At 43.6% G+C, this 17,147-nt stretch overlaps 1 protein-coding gene across 4 annotated transcripts in view; it reads right to left on the bottom strand.

Moving 5' to 3' along the window:
• The window catches only part of ZMYM2 (zinc finger MYM-type containing 2), a 70,900-nt gene that overhangs the window by 10,769 nt on the left and 42,984 nt on the right, over positions 1-17,147 (bottom strand). For all 4 annotated transcript variants that reach the window (XM_074377860.1, XM_074377858.1, XM_074377857.1 and 1 more), the window contains 8 exons: positions 15,193-15,343; positions 12,823-12,995; positions 7,209-7,374; positions 6,503-6,537; positions 3,402-3,531; positions 2,619-2,734; positions 1,469-1,640; positions 330-455 (listed from right to left, as the gene is read on the bottom strand). In XM_074377860.1, the coding sequence (XP_074233961.1) occupies positions 330-455; positions 1,469-1,640; positions 2,619-2,734; positions 3,402-3,531; positions 6,503-6,537; positions 7,209-7,374; positions 12,823-12,995; positions 15,193-15,343 (1,069 nt within the window). The remainder of the gene's footprint in view (positions 1-329; positions 456-1,468; positions 1,641-2,618; positions 2,735-3,401; positions 3,532-6,502; positions 6,538-7,208; positions 7,375-12,822; positions 12,996-15,192; positions 15,344-17,147) is intronic.

The raw sequence follows: 17,147 nt of genomic DNA, 5'->3' as shown, positions 1-17,147 counted from the left end.
GTTTTAAGAAATATACTAACATTATTTTATGTAAGTTTTAAAAAAGACACCAGCACTTCTTTATCCTTTATCTTCAAAAGTTCCTACAACAAATTACTTTGAGGAAGTTTCTTTTTACTCTGAGACATTCTTTTTAAGTCCTTCCAGTTCAATCATATGCTTCATTCAGAAGTTAAGTGCTGACTTTTGAGTGAAAAAGGAAAGACAAGGAAGACCAATGAAGGCAAGACACGAACATTAGATTGTTAACGACCACACCCAAGGTTACGACTCCGTAACTAACTTCCAGAGCCATGCTCACACTGAAAGAGTGAACAGTGTTTCGGTACCTCTGGGGAAATCTATTTCAATATCCAGGTCTGGCTCGTATGGAACGTCGGGCACGTGGCACTGTGTCTCTGGGTCAGAGCTCTTCACGAGGTCTGAACTGATTACGTCTGTCTCCATAATCACACCTGTAACCAACCCGCAATGTCATTAGAAATCAAAACAGAAAACTCCAACAGTACCCATATTTAATCTAGCAAAGGCCATTTAATTGTAAATGCAAAACAAGAATATTTATATTAACATGTCACCAAAGGAACAAAGGCATGCAACTACGCTGAACTGTGCACTACTATTAATTGTACTGCTACTCGACGCTCATGAATACATAAAGCCTTTAATCCTGCGAGTTTGCGGCTGCCCCTCATTCACTATGCTTTCACAGTAAAACAACTCTAGAGTATTCCTAAAAGCAATCTAGTCAAAAATAAACTAATGAGGGTGGATAACTGAGATTTTCAACCTTCTTTTCGAACTGTAACCTAGATTTTCCACATCATTCAATTCACGCTTATTTGCAACTACATCCTAATGTTCTGATCAGTTCTTTAAGCATTTCTCTATCACAACCCACAGTGAGAAAAGCATCTTTCCAAGTCGAGGGTGGAGGTGGGAAATAGACACACAGGATACCAAGGTTGGACAAAACACTTCCCAGGAGGGCTTTGTGTTGACATCCTGCTGGCTGCAGCGCGTGAACATCACCTCCCACCCAAGACCTGGCCACACAGACACAGGGAACGCACAGGCCCGTGCTGCACTCTGGATGAGGGTCAGGAAGCCAAAAGACTCTGGGTGTCCCTGGAGGACAGAGGCAGAGACTGAACCCGGGTCCTGCTGCAGCCCCTGGCCAGCGCTGTCCCAGCAGGAGTCAGGACAGGCCCTGGTCCAGACGGGGCTTCAGATAGTTACAAAGGCCCAGAAAACTGAGTTCTGCGTCTGACCCCGCCCACAATTCACACGGGGACTGTACAGACTCTGCCTGAACCGGGCACGGCTATGTGCGGCGGGTCTGAGTCGGAAGCCCGCCTGTGTTGCTCCTACGCCAGGTGGGGCGGGGGCGGGGTACCCGGACAGGCTGGGACAGCCACAACCCTGCTCCAGCACGACACGGTTCACGAGTGGGACAGAGCGAGCTCACTGTTGACGTCGGCGCCCTCCGCTCCCCCCTCATCCTCGGTCATCACGTCTGTCACCGTGAGCAGCTCTGTATCGAGAGGCTCTGAAGAAACTTTGCTTTTTAGCTCCTCCGCTGCTGCAGGGATCTTCTCACTGCTGTCCAAGGGGGCGGGCAGAAACACGGGAACTGGCACCTAAGTAACCAAAAGCTAACTGTTAGGTTCACATGTTAAAAGGTATTTCTGCAAATTAATGATCTACTTTATATACTGCTTGGAAAGAACACACATCAAAACTGAGATGTCGGGAGAGGGTATAGCTCAGTGGCAGACAGCGTGCTTAGAATGCACAACGTCCTGGGTTCAATCTCTAGCACCTCCATCAAAAAACATAAATAAATAAGTAAACCTAATTACTTGCCCCCAAAAAACGAGCAAAAATTGAGATGTCAGCTGTGACAAAGAAAGTGCCAAAATTGCAGCTTTTTTTCAATTTCAGTAATACATTTTATTTAACTTGATACATTCAAAATATTATAATTTCAACATATAATCAATATTAAAATGAGATCTACAATGAGATCTTATTTTTTTCCACACCAAGTCTTGGAAATTCAATGAGCATGCTCCACACGCTGCCCACGGCCCAGTAGCTGCGTGAGGCTAGAGGCCCTCGTGCTGGTGGGTAAACATGCTCAGAAGACAGCCCTGCAGGCAGCTTCTCTGCCTGCACCCAGAGTCTGGAACAATTTAAGCAGCCACTTTTTGAAATCAAAATCCAAGTGCTTACTGAGGTGTTTCTGTCCACCAGGGGGTTACAGCGGCCAAGCCCTGATGCAGCGCCCCAAGCACTGCAGATGGTGATGCTTTACATGAAACTCTATTCCGTGTTTCCGTTTTACACCTCACAGCTCACAAATCTTTCTTCCTAAAATGACCTTGAACACGGCACGTGTAAAGTGACACAGACTCTGCTAAACTTCACACTCAAGGAAGAGCACGTACCTGGTTAAACACAAGGCAGCCTCCGGCAGACGCTCCGCCGGCCCTAAGTTAACTGAGCAGAAGGCAAGGCACCTCCGTTCGGCCAGCCCCCCAGGTAGTGACTGCACCCACACCGCCCCACCCCCGGCACCCGCTGACCGCTTGTGGGGGAGCTGAGGGCTGACTTACGGGAACGGGGAGCGTGGTAGGCACGGGCACGCTCTGGCTGTACATGTGCATGGGCACCGGCACATACACAGGCACCGGCACCGGCACCGGCACGCGCTCTGCCCTCCAGCCGCCGTCTGAAAGCATAAAAGGGCCCGAGGCGGCGTCAGCGAGCGGCACCTGCTCACAGGGCTCAGTCTGGGTGTGGTCACGAGAAACTGAGGGCCTCGGGACCCGTGTCAGAGAACTTCAGGTGTCACACAATGCGGTTAAGCTAAAAACAACAAAAGTGACTGAAGCAGCTCTTCTAACTTGCAGAGAGCACAAGCAGAATTAAGACCTTTTTCTTTAAATAGAAAGAAAACGTCCTTTAAAAACAGCCTACCAGATTTCCCGCCACAAAAAGTTTTATTTAATCAAACGATTAGAATACAGCTAACATTTAAAGTTGATGAAAATACATATTTGAGTAATTTCATCTCATTCTGACACGGCAACGGAACAGTTATGTTATAGACCGCACTCCGGGAGCTGGATTTCTCTGAGGGAGCACTTTAACTCTAGTGGGTCTCAGCTCCACAAAATTTCTGACACAGCGTTTTACCTCTGGTGAACTAACTTGTATTGTGGGCCTTTATTAGAGATTGATCTTCACTAATGATTTTAAAAGATATGCTGTATTCTCAAGGCAATGTCTAAAACTGGATAAGCAAAATGAACAGAAAAACGACAGTGACCAAAAACCTCTATTCTGTAGCCTATGATTTGAGAAAAGCAGGGATCCCACTCAGCGAGGGCAATTACCCGTCTGACAGGACTTGCTCTGCATGTGGGGTTTGCAGTAAGTGGCCTTGGTCATGGTTAAAGGCTTGCACAGAACCGCTTTGTTCTTCATCTCCTTGTTGGGGGTCGGAGAAGGCGGAGGTGCTGAGCCCTACAGAGAAGCAAAGAGAAACACTTAATTTTCCTTTAATTTGTGTGACTTTCTGGTGTTAGTGAGTATCTTGTTTCTAGGTCCAGCGAAGGGAACACACAAAAGTGGAAGAATATACTCAAAACACACGAGTTGTATCATGTCAGCCACAGACGTGATCTGGGAGATGAACACAAATCTATCCCAGCCACAGGCAAAGCGGTGATAATCATTCCTTCTGCACAGGTGTGTCTTTCAAAGATACCATCAGCATATTCTTTTAAAAAAGTAAAAAGTCTCACTTTTAAATAAAATAGCAAGGCAGTTAAACTGAATTCTGAAAATTATTTGGCTTTTTAAAATTTATCTGTAAAGGAAAAAGTTCCTGCAATTACTATGGCTTTCTGATACTCTAGCTCCCTCTACTGGAAAAACTGCTTTTACCTGGCACTAAATTTGCAAAGATAAGAAAAATGATGAAAAGAATTACCAAAACTATTATCAAACTTTGAGTTGTGTTTCCTACATCCCAGTAACTGCAATTTCAGAAACTTCTCCCACAGACACAGTCTTGGCCGCCTCATCACGCTCACCACTGCACCACGTGCAACACATACTCACACACACACTCACATACACACACCCCCGTCCTGGGGCTGGCAGGCTACACCTGGGAGCTCTCCACCCTACCTGCAGACACGGGAAAGGGCACAGGCAAAGTTATCTGGGCAGTTAAGGCCACACAGTCCCCACAGACACTTTGCTCCAGAGGCGGTGCTGTGGCACAGCCCCAGGGAAGGAGGGTGTCACACCCACCCAATCCTGCTTTGTTTAATCAGACATAAGCCCATGAACCACGCTTGTGGTCACGACGCCACCGACTCCACTGTGCACTACAGACACACCCTCAGCTCTACACATGATGCGTTTCCCGTCCTCTTTCTGGAAGCAGCCACACGAGCACGGACCCCAGCCCACTGGACAAAGCTCACCTAGCAGTGTTCCCGCCAGGCTCCGTCAGCCTTTGGTGCTTAGCACAACAAATGGCATTTTGATTATGCTTGGGGACACTTTAAATAGCAAAATCACCAACAAAAAGTACACAAACACGACAACTGGCATTAATTAGATTGTGAAAAGGACACTTGTTTCCAGCACAAGCCTGTGAACGAGGAAGACATCGGATCTGCTGGAGCCCTGACAGCAGAGCCCGGCCTCAGAACCGTGGGGCTTGTAGGCTGTCTCGTTTACGGTGTCCTGTCCCAGCGGCTCACGCGGACTAAGACCTGAGGCAAACACCAACATGACACGCCTCGGACATGAGTTATTTAACCCTCACACCCCACAGGAGGCGGCAGGCCTTTCTTCACTCTCATTCTGCAGATGAGGAGACAGGCTCAGAAGTCGCACAACCTGGGAGCTGCAGGTTCTGAAGTCTGGACTCATCCGACCCAGTTCTAACCACCAGGCGCCCTGCCTGTGGAGGTGGGTTCAGTACTGCCTGTGGTGGCGCCTGTGCGGTGCCACCCTCACCTCCATGCTACAAACAAGGGAAAGGCACACAAACAACAGTCAGGAGAGTGACCCAAAGCCACGCAGCTGAGCACGCAGCCTTTGAAGCTTACGGGTGAGGAACTAAAAGACTCCCCGAACTTAAGAGAAGATGGAGGGAGCTTCTATGACAAGAGGACAGGGCTGCAGGGCACTGACTTAGCCCCTCGGTCCTCCCGCCGTCAGAGGAGGTGGCCTAGGTGCTGGTGGGGGGTGTCGAGAGGGACCATCTTCCTGCCCCGCAGCAGGGATCAGCATGCCTGCTACCAGACTCGAGACGGTTCAGCTGAATACTCCTCAGTTGTCTGACTTAAAAACTTTACTTCCACGGGGGGAACAGATGGGGGAGACAGCCAAGGAAAAAGCACGCTTATTTTTGTAGAATTCTGCCCAACTATTAACATCAAAAGCAAAAACTGAATGGAGTGATATCAAACAGCAATCTTTCAGCCTCATCCGTGATTCTGAACTGTGCTTACATATTACTATCACCTGAAAAACTTCTCAAAAATACGGAATTTCTGAGTTGGAACCCATCTGAAGGTTCTGAAAACTCCCCAAGTGATTCCAGTATCTAGCCAGAGCCAAGAACCACTGATTTTTCTCTTTTCTACCAGGACAAAACTAGCCCAGAGACTCACTGTGACGCCAACGCAGATTCCCACAGGGGATCCTGGGGACAGGGATGTCACTTTACGTGACCATGGTCACCTGCAGACCAGCAGAGAGGGCGGGCCCTGCTCCAGGTGCGGCACAGCACTGCTCCTACTGCCACACATGAATGGCTACTTCCAAGCCATGAGCGTCTTTAAATGCTAACATAAAAGCAGAATGGATGTATTTCACCAAAAGAAAGAAAAAGCAGAAAAAAACTAAAAGAACAGCCCAGAAGGAAACATTATGGAAATACTTTTCAAAGTTAAAAACGCACAAGTTCTGGTCCCAGCACAGACCTTCAGTCCCTACTGAGGAGTATCTGCACAAAACCACTGCTGGCCTGCCCCTGCCCTCGCCCCTCAGATTCCACCACGGGCTCTCCTAGCTGGGCCCCAAGGGTAGTTTTTCCAAACACACACACCTGGCTCATCGCTCCTCCTCCCACTTCCCCCATCCACGGGGCATTCTGCTCAACCACTCGGAAGCTCTGTCACAGCTGCCAAGGCCAGGCGCAGCCACCACCGCTGCTGCTGCAGCAAAGTGTTTCTGTGTCCCTCTCGCCCGACGTGGGTCAAGGCCACAGTTCATTCCCTCTGCCACTCCTCAGCAGGTAGGAAAGGATTTGTCTGAACACCGGGAGCTCAGCTGAATGCGAAACTCACGACCATCTCAACAGAGGAAGGTCAAAGCCTCCCCTCATCACAGCAGATCAAGCTGGACTAACAGCTTTCTGCCCCCCACGTGACGACAGCCACATTCAGCACTTCACTTGAGCAATACTTACTGTCATTTTGGATCGGGACGTCTGACAACCCTGATCTAGAAACAAACAAATTTAAAGTAAGACAAATATTACTTTCTTCAGAATTTTCTACATCCCTGTTTCTCATTACATTTTACTGATTTTTAAAAGTTACTGAAGAAAATATTTAAGTGAAGAATATGAACTGTGAGAGCTGACATACCCGCTGAATAGGTGGAATTAACCCTTCCCTATGCTGAGCCCCAGAAGGCATGCATTCCCGGTGGCAACACTATATTCTTAGATTTCTCTAGGAAGTCACAGTTTCTAAAGAGCTTGCTGTCTCTCCCCACTCGCCTGCCCGCAGCACACTTTGCTAAAAACGGTTTTCATTTAAAACTGCATGTGACATAAGATACACAAAGGAACTTTTTACAACTTTCGTCATAATTCTGTTTAGCTTCTCTCTACCCCCAACTATACTCTACTTTTTCGATTAGCATTACATTTTTAAGAGAATAAAATAAGAAATTAAATTAAATTAAATTAAGAAAAATAAATAAAAATGAAAAGAAAAAAACAAAAAAGAATTTAATAAAAAGCAGCACACCCACAGAAACACCACGCAAGGCACCCCCACCCAAGGAAACTGTGGACATAGCTCAGCCACCTGCAGACCCAACCACTGAGATCGCCACCACCGCCGAAGGCAGAGACCGCAGGGGTCCCCCGGCCCCGCCCCCCGTACCGTAGTGCAAGTTCTCGGGCCCCTTCTGCGTGGCCATGTTGGGCTCGTTCTGCTGGCAGTAGAAGCGCAGCAGGCAGTGCTGGTCGCAGAAGTGCTTCATCTCCCCGCGCCACTGCACCCGCTCCCGGAGCGCCCCCTGAGACTTGCAGCAGTCGCACCTCGCGGCCTGGAGGGGAGGAGGGACCACAGAGCCCAGTCACAAGGGTTACAAAGCCAGACGTGCACTTTGAAAGATTTTTACAAGCCTCAGTGATTATTGCCAAAAGTGACAAAACAAGGTCTGATAAAGAAAAAATAAAATTATAAGATAAATCATAAATACACAGTGAAACCCACAAGAGTGGAGAAAAGTAGCATCTTACCTGTCAAAACCCCTTTCTTTACTTACCGGGAGTCAAAGACCAGCATTACAAAGCCCAGCAAACAAACGTGCATGTGGGAGACCCCACTGGAACAGCGCATCCTACAGCTCTGCGAGCCTCTGCACTGGTCCAGCTGAGACTCCTACATCGAACTGCACTGAAAATCTCTGACCAGTGAACAGACCTCCCAGATTCACGAGCTCGTAACAGACCAATTCATAGGAGGGTAAAGACCAGAAAAATTTGAAGCCAGCTCCTATGCTGAGAAAATCGTGGATGTTGTTTCTCAGCAGTTTAATGTAATAAATTTGAAAAGCTTTAACAAACACACTGATTTAATTTTAATAAGAACTTAAAAGTTCATGTTTTAAAACACTCAATGTTTAATGAATCAAAAAAAACAATTCTGCTTTAAGACAAATTTGAACTATTTCAAGGAAAACAATCAGCCCCAACTGGTCTATGAGTTAAACACCAAATAAAACCAACTAAAATTCATACATAAAAAATTATACTTTACGATGGTGAATAATCTAGGGACAGAATCTTTAGAGATCTCATTTTTTCTAGATTTTGCCCATTTTCACTATTTCTTAACATCCTGATCAATGAGTGGATCGAAAGGTATGATTAATTTCAAATATAGATCTTTTCATAATCAAGTTTTTTATCTAGTTACAGTACAAATAAATTACTATAACTTTTTAAATTACCCTTTGGTTTAATCATCAACTTAGAAGTTTTAATAATGCAATAAATATTAAATATTTGATAGTTCATAACAATCATAGCTGTACCTTTTCCCCATTACTCTAAATAATCTAGAGTTTATACTATGGGCTTTGAAATCTCTCACTTTAGGTCTCAACAGGAGTTCTGTGAGTCAACACTCAGTCAAACTCCCGGGACATTAGCAAAGAACTGCGCTGGTAAACAGGTCTTATATAACAAACATACCCCAAGGTTAGAACACGGGCTCTTTATTTCTCCAGATCAGGTATTTCTCCTGCTGAATAAATGTTAAATGAATGAAGATTTGCAGTATAAATTATGACTATTAAGTGATGCCAAGACCATATCTCCTGTTTGCTTAAATGTTATACAGCTGGTGATAGAACCTGGTAACCCCAATAATATTAGCACCTACTGTCAATCAGATCCTAGCTTAATTAAAAAAAAAAAAAAAAGAGTCTCAATGTAAAACTCTCACCAGCAAAGACTGTTCTTTAAAATAATCACTGAAGTGCTCCAGTTTTCCAGGTTTCCCCCCTCTTTATACTTTATATTCAAAGAAAAGCCACAGCACAAGGGAAGGAAGGGAGCTTCACACTGTGCTCACTGATCTGAGCACAAGAGGGGCCTTGCTCCCCACAACAGGACTGGGAAGTAAGGTCCACACGAAAAGTAACTGCTTCACAAAAGTGACTTATGGTCAAATACTGAAAATGCAGAGGCAGGATTCAAAGCAGACAATCCAAGTCGAAACCTGGACTTTATTTAGTGCACCACATTAGAGAGACAATGGAAACACAAAATGAGCTAAATGAATAACTAGCGAATAAAAATCCAAACAGGGGCAAAACACCGCAACAAGGTTCTCTCAATGTAACATCTAAACCCAAAATCAACCTGTATGCGATTTCTATACAAACTACTAAGCTGACTCTTTGTATATGGTAATATTTCCATTTACACAATAATTTAGAAGACCAAAACCCAAGCACATTCCACCCAAAGAATTTGAACAATAAAATCACTTCATTATTTTGTAATTACAGACATTTGGAATTTGCAGTAATAATACTTGAAGCTCCTTTCTTCTAGGAAGTTCAAAACAAATTTAGATGATTTCTCTCTACCCAAAGAAAAAAGGGGCAAGATCAATGCTAATTTGCAAATGGAAACAAAATACGTATGTATTTTTTCAGGCCAAAGTACAGTAACAGAATTCAACACTAATTCCAAGTTTGCTGCCATAACCAGCACTTGAGAGCTTCTGAACCTCTCATTATCGGTTTGTTCTTTCCTAGTAGTGTTCAGAAGTGGGCTAAGTTGAAAACGTCGTCAGGGACCACCAACCCTTACAACACTGTCACCACCATCCCCCCGTCCCCCACCCCCTCCGTCCCGAGAGAACTCAGGAACCCTTAGCACTTCTACAGTAAAGACCTCAAGGGTGACTTGTTTCTGGTTTAACAAAGACTGCATCACCATCCACTTCGTGGTTTTCCTGTCACTGTGGAAAATCAAGGATTGTGTGTTATTTTAAGGGGGGAAAAACAGTTACTGATTCAAACAATCTAAATACAAGGCAGGTACTAACTAAGCTCTGAATTCAAAAACTTAATCCAACCTCTCAGCTAATGCAGGCGCCTCCCCTTCAAAACTGACGAGAGGTCACCAACCTACAGGGATGACCCCTTACGTTTCCTGGGCAGCTTCACTCTCACCTCTGGTTGACACACACGTCCTTGTAACCTTCCATTCACTTGTTCCCATTTCACCAATCAGACCTAATTCTGCAGTGGGTTTTTTAATTATCTTCACTATATATCAAACACCAACCTATTACTCCATTACCATACTAAATTTTTTCTCTCCAAAAATTTTAAACTTATAGAAGGGGGAAGGTATAGCTCAAGTGGCAAAGCGCATGCTTAGCATGCATAAGGTTCTGGGTTCAATCCCCAGCACCTCCTCTAAAAATAAACAAATGAACAAACCTAATTACCTCCCCCCTCAACAAAAAATTAAAATAAAAAAATAAAATCTGAAACTTATAGAAATCAAAAGAACTACCCTCCCACCTGGTTTCACATTATGCCTGGAAACATCTACTTTGAGGAAAAGTAAAACCTACTTCCTTCTAAAGAGTTATCTGGGAGAAGGAAAAAAACATTAATTTTATTCTCAGCATTTTTTGGTTGCATGATTTCAATGGATTTTGTATTCTAACTTAGAAGAGACAGTGGTTAAATAAACCTCTATTTTAAATCCAAAACCAAACTATTATACAGACCAGAAAACACAGATCATTCAAAACGTCAAGTTAAACAAACACAGGCAGAAATTTTAAAAATATACTATCAAATACATAAATGTGAGTTACTGATGCTCTAAGCAGTCTCAAACGGAAGCACAGAGAGAGGAGAGGCGCTGCGCGTGGGCAGCCAGGCTCTCACGTCTCTGCTCCCCTTGACAAGGCACTCCTCACAGGTTATTTCCCTAATAAAAGCTGGGTCGCACTTTTTTAGGAATTAAAATTGAAAACTGTGAGTTCTTAAATTTAAAAAGTAGAAGGGAAAAGAAGGTCAAACACATCAGTATTTGGTTGGGACTCAATTTAACACATTTTCAAGATGCTGTGAGGAGACCCTGAAAAGTGCAGAAAACACTACTCAAGTGGACAGACTCACAGAACAAGATGAATCTCTGACCACAGCACTGGCTCCCTCCAGAGGGCGAACCACGGATCAGGAGACATCTCAAAGCTGGTGATCCTATGACTCTATTTAAAAACCACCACCGTCCTTGCTTTACAAGTTCCGGTGGGTGACTTTACCCCTCAGATTACACAGCGTGTCATGACGCTGCTGTATTTAACTAACACTTTCTGAAATGCACTGCCTTGTTGAAATTTCATCACTGAACATATAAAAATACATTAGATACAATTATCCTTTAAATAGGAAATGGAACAAATGGCTACATCTAGAACAATCTGGTCTTTTGCCAAACAACTTCTTCGCTTCCCAAAAAAGAAAAAATTCTATTTTAATTATAAGTGATATAAAAGAAAACAGAAAAATACATTCAAAGATGTCAGAGAAATACATTTCATGTGCTATGTAACAAAAAACAGCATCCTCCAAAAAAGATTATTTGGAAAAAATTAAAGTTTTGTATTAACAATTATACAATTAGGCAGAAATTTATAAAATAAAAAATGACAGGGAAATCCTCTGTCTCAAACTGTAAAATAAATGATGAAAAAGATGGCAGATAGTAAGAATAAAATGCAATTTTATTATTTTTAGCCACTAAATATCTTCACAGTTTTGAAATTATCCAAAACCAATTTTCAAACATTAAAACCTCCTAAACAGTGGAGAAAAGGGTGCATTTGTGTGTGCACTGAGCTAAAACTGAGCATTTAGAGCCATTAAAGTCAGATTTCTGAGACTTCTCATCTGTCTAAACAGAAAAAGGTGCTGGTTTAGACTGAAAGGGACGCTTGGTGGGGCTGTTGTTATGTCCGTCCTGTGTGTTTCTAAATATAAACCTTACTTTTAATCTTAAGGCTTAAAATATAAACAGTAAAATAATGAAGTAACTTTAAAAGTGCAGCAAAATCCTAGCCTATGACAGCCCAGAAAGTATCTTCCACCTCTTTTTATGTAAACAATGTTTGTTACTATGTTGAGCTGTAGATATTCAAGAACTACACCAAGAATTCCCATGATTCTCTTAAGTAGTATCATTTTAACACTAGTCACTTTCATTAAGTGAACTTAAACAATATTCTACATATTTCAGCCATCGTGCTGCTTCTTTGGCAGCACTTCACCACTTTGAGGTTACAGTTGATACCCCTCCTCTCATGTTTTAGGACCGTGTCCACAACGAAGCTTCAGCACTGAGATGGTTTTCTATTGAGTAATGAAGGATGCTTTTTCTTGGGTAGTATCTTGACTAAACAAAGCCCAAATGTGGGCCGAAACCAATACGATGGACCATAGGGGGTGTCCTACTTTTTTAGAAGTAGAGTTTACTAAGACACATACACTTATTTACAATTTCAAAGTAAATGTGTTTGGTCTCTATTCATATTGTGTCCTTTCAATTTGAAACTCTCCAAAGATTCACAATTAAAAAGGGAAAAAAAAATCCAAGTATTTAAAAATGCATTCCAAGAATCCAGAATGATTACCTGCCAGGGTTCAAAACTGATAAAGTACTCTCATCAAAAATATTTGTTTAGTGAAATAAAGACACAAATTTTAGATAAATAACCCATTTTGTTAAACTACACTGCTGGAAATATCCTAGTTTGGACTGGTACCTAAGTTATAAAACAAGCAAAAATACTACTTCAAGGTATAAAAAACAAACTGGAATGACAAATATTTAATCACATGTACAATCTAGGCTAGGCCTAACGTGTGCACACTTATGCGATTAACAGGCTGCCACGCTTGTACTTTGTCAAAGACTGGCCCCGCACTGCTGTAAGCAAGTCCTGCACTACTTGCCTTGTAGTACCAGTCCTGAAACCTCCTACAGCAGTCCTCGCTGCAGAAGTCCCTCACCACGCCGTCCAGCTCCTTCGTTGCCCCCTTCTTACACAGCTGAGAGCAATAGTTGCAAGTAACACATCTCAGTCCTAAACGTCTTGCAAAATCCTGTTTGTACAATAGTTTGCAGCCTGAAAAATACAAGGTTTTAATATTAAAACAAAAACACGTCAAAAATTTAATTTTTGAGGTAAGAAAGCTTATAGATCAAATAGATAATTGGCTTTGGAAAGCATCTATAAATTTACGTATAAATTCCTCTTTTTCTCCTGATTAAAATTGTGAAATCTACTGCAATCAACACCAGCCTATAAAAACTGGAACGGAAGGTGGAATAGTAGATATCATGTGAGTTCAAATAATTAATGTTCTAAGACCTGCAAGTCTAGTAATGTCTCAGAGCTGTTTCATTTGTTCTATTTAAATATGATCTTCAGTATCATAAACACATACCAAATAGGCATTTTAGAAAAATGAAGCATGTAGACTATGGAGAGGCACTGAGTAAACCTAAAGATACATTCAACTAAGTAGGCACGTGAGCCACATTTCCTAGCCTTACCTGTCTCTGTCACTCTAGAGGACCTGCAGGGAACTGGCTTAATGACTTATTCAGAGAGAACATTTTGTTACCCTCTTCCTTCAATAAAACACTTCCTTCACCTACTATGTAAATGCATGGTAAGTGCTTTTACATATAAATCTTACTCCTTTTGATGGCTCTCTAAGGATGAAGAGTCTTCGTACATCTACTCAGGCCGTGCACTAAGAGCGACCTTCCCTCACGCGCCTACTGAAACCCTACCCACTCTCTAAGGAGGAAAGGACTGCGGCTGTTTCCTACGGAATTTACTCAGCAGTTGCTTATCTTCTGTCCCCGTGGCTTTTTATTCTGAACTCCAATTTAAAACGTGTAATAGTTCACCTTATTAGCTTTATCTTTCTAACTAGATTTTAATGGTGGTGCCAGGTATTACATGTTTTGCCATTTCTGATGGGTTCCAGCAGAGAAGTAGGTGCAGTCAGAGAAAGCACAAAACAGATTAAATAGGAAAAGGATACACATCCTTTGATTGCCCAACTAAAGTCATTAAGTCTCTCCTTGAAAATTAACTTCTTCAATGTCAATTATTTATCTCCTACTTGTCTTTCATTTTAATAAAATCCATGTAATCCAAATGGTACAAGATCATTGACATGTATGTTAGCCATCAACACAAGTATGTTCAGACTTACAAATCACTTAAGGCTGTCACTGCACAAAAATTCAGGTGTAAAAAGAGGTAAATGAATTCAGAATCAATCTTTTCAATGAAACACTGTGTCACTTTTCACTGCAGCTGCACTCTATCAGTAAACACAGTTACTGACCCTACGTGACCAGGAGGCCTGCTCCAGGCAGCACCCTCCTGCACACATGCCTTGTGTGTGAAATGCACGAAGTGTGAACAGACTAATGATCCTGTGGTGTTGCTGCCAGTCCCTACAGCTGGCATTTAGGACTTCCAACCTTTTTCTTGCCCCTAACTAGCAGTAGAAACCTATAGAAAAAGTGGATCCTGGAAGAAGGAAAAAAAAAAAAAACCAACTAGAAAATAACAGAAGAGGACAGCAGATAGAAGGGCTGCGAGTCCAGGGTCTGGGCAGAAAGAACAGAAGGCAGGGGCCACGCAGAGCGAGAGCATGACATGTGGGGAAATTGAAAACAAGAAGAGCCCCAAACCGAAACCCACAAGCCTGCTTCCCGCCTCTGGAGACCGAGAATGAGACGCGGACTGGTTTCTGCCGTCTGCTGCCCGGCACCGAGCAGCAGGCACACACGTGAGGAAAGGCAGGCCTGGAATGTGCCACGGCAGAGCCAGCATCTCCCGGGCATCCCGAGCGGAAGCCCCGACGGTACTTGCTCAGTGCAGTGAGGCCACCTGTGACTCCCCTGCTGGGACACTGACATCTCTGCAGAGCAGGCAGTAAGGGGGGCAGGGAATGGGGGCCAATGGAAACCAATTCTAATCCACCTGGAAAGCCAGCTTGTATGTTTAGGAAGGACATGTGTGATACTGCTTTTATTTTATTCTCAAAACTTTCTGGGAATGGAAAAACAGGTCACCAAATTCTTAAGAGATGAAACACCCTCAGGCTCAGAGGTCTACAAATATATGCAAAGTAATAAAACAAGTCAGTAAAAAAGTGAGCTCAATTTTTTTGTTCAGCTATGCTAAAATTATAGTCACTCTGAACATATGTAGTTACATATTTTGAAAATATCTTGGCAAAAAAAGAACATTAAATATTAATAAAAGTTATGAACAACACTGTATGTACACTTGCCTTCACTACAGAAAGGTCTCTTAACGCCAGAGAAATTTACTGTTTCATGAAGAGTCTTCTCCTCTTGACAGTATTCGCAATACGTAACTATGCAATGCAGCTTCTTATAGTCATCTGAGCAAGTTTTGCTGCAGAACTGATGCACTTTGTTCTAAATGCACAATGGGAACCTTGGTAAGTACATGACAACCACCTCAAGAACAAGTTTAAGAAATAAACAAGCCACTTTTACAGAAACAAAGTTAAATCAGTTACCTATTTAATGTTATAATCCTTGGGATACATTTCCTATAGGCCACAGACACCTAGCTGAACTAGTTCACTGCTGTATTTAGACATCGCTCCACAAAATTCAACATCACTACGTAAAATTACTCAGGGAAAGTACCAGTGGCACTAAAGCAAGACGGCAGCCTGGTGCTGCTACAGAACTGGGGAGGTGGGAGGAGGAGGATGGAAGACACAACGTGGGTAAGCTAGAGAAAGATGAGTTGTGACAATAATAGCAGTTGCACTCAAAAAGAAATACTCTGTCAAATGTCGTCAAGCAGGCTCAGTCACCTTCCTGTCACAGCTTGAAGGTAACAGACCCACCACGGGGCAAGCATGCAGCCTGGGGCCACCACTCGGGCGCTGCTGAGACTGCGCTGGCTCCGCAGACCAGAGTAAGGTTAGTGATTAGTTATTTCTCCTTCCCCAAACCCACAGCAGCCAAAGATGCTTTTCAAACATCAGAGTCCATTAAACCTTCATGGTGGACCTTCCTCTCCTATCATGGAGGACACGGACGAGGTCTAAATCGCCCACCTAACACTCAGCAGAGCTACCTGAAGGCCAAGAGGGAAGGTGAAAGTCTCGTTAGCAACCCGAGCAGTAAGGCAACCATGGGGATCAGTGGAGAGGCGCCCACAGGGGACATTAACTTATAAGAGGAAACAGCAACCAAGGAGCCACAACTGCCAACCGAGGAACGAGCAGCCAGAAGCCCCTGAGGGACTCCCACCAGGTCGACAGAGCTTTAGCTCACTCCACCACAACACCTCCACGTAAATAAAGTGACACACCAAGGCCACAAAAGCGGGGCAGGGCCAGAGTGGAGTGGGTGGAGAGGACCCTGCTTCACCCAGATCACCAGAGCCCGGTCTTTGCAGGGTCCTGGTCCCCCAGAAGGCACTACGTGCTCACTTTCCACCTTCCTTCCTCACTCTCCACCGCTGCTCTGCTCCCTCTTACTGGGCCTTCAGCATCCTCCCTGCCGTGATTTAAAGAGGGTAACAGTCACTGACAATCCTCGCTGGGTGGCAACAACGGTCTCTAAGAATGACCAGTTTAAATGTTCTTGAGATGGCACCAAGCAAAATAACAAAACAAAACAATTCTCTAGGGACTAAATAATAAAATTCCAGATTTCCACGGTACTTTAGCAATCACGTAAATCCAGTCTGTATATCACCTTCTGCCTAAGACTCAGATCCTGAGTGACTTGCCACCAGCCACTCAGAAGTTTGGCTCAAGAGCAGTGGCTGTTAGCACTACGCCTTGTCCACCATTCAGCTGCACGCTCCAGACCCTCAAAAAGGGGGAAAGAAAGAATGGCTAAGGGTGAACACTGCTCAAGAACCAGCGTCCAGCCAGGGCCATCCTACCCCACTCTCATTCCCTCCCTCCACCCATCACTGCCCCCTTATTGAAACAAACATTAATGATCAGAGTTTTGGCTAACAGCAAAAAGCTATGGCAAAGTAAATTAATAAACTAGTGAAGGCAAGAATGATGAGGAAGGGAAAATGTACACTGGGAGTCTTTTATTAGAACAACTATAAAACGTTAAATGATTACATGGTAACTATAAGGCAACAGCAGATACTGTGGTTCACAGACATTATAAAGACGCAGGGTGGGAAGACAGGTGGGCACGATACTGTACAAACAGACGATCCAGGCATGCAGCTAAA

This window comes from Camelus bactrianus, chromosome 14, assembly GCF_048773025.1.
Source record: "Camelus bactrianus isolate YW-2024 breed Bactrian camel chromosome 14, ASM4877302v1, whole genome shotgun sequence".
Taxonomy (NCBI): domain Eukaryota; kingdom Metazoa; phylum Chordata; class Mammalia; order Artiodactyla; family Camelidae; genus Camelus; species Camelus bactrianus.
Note: the sequence above shows the minus strand (reverse complement) of the source record. Positions and strands in the feature narration are given on the sequence as shown.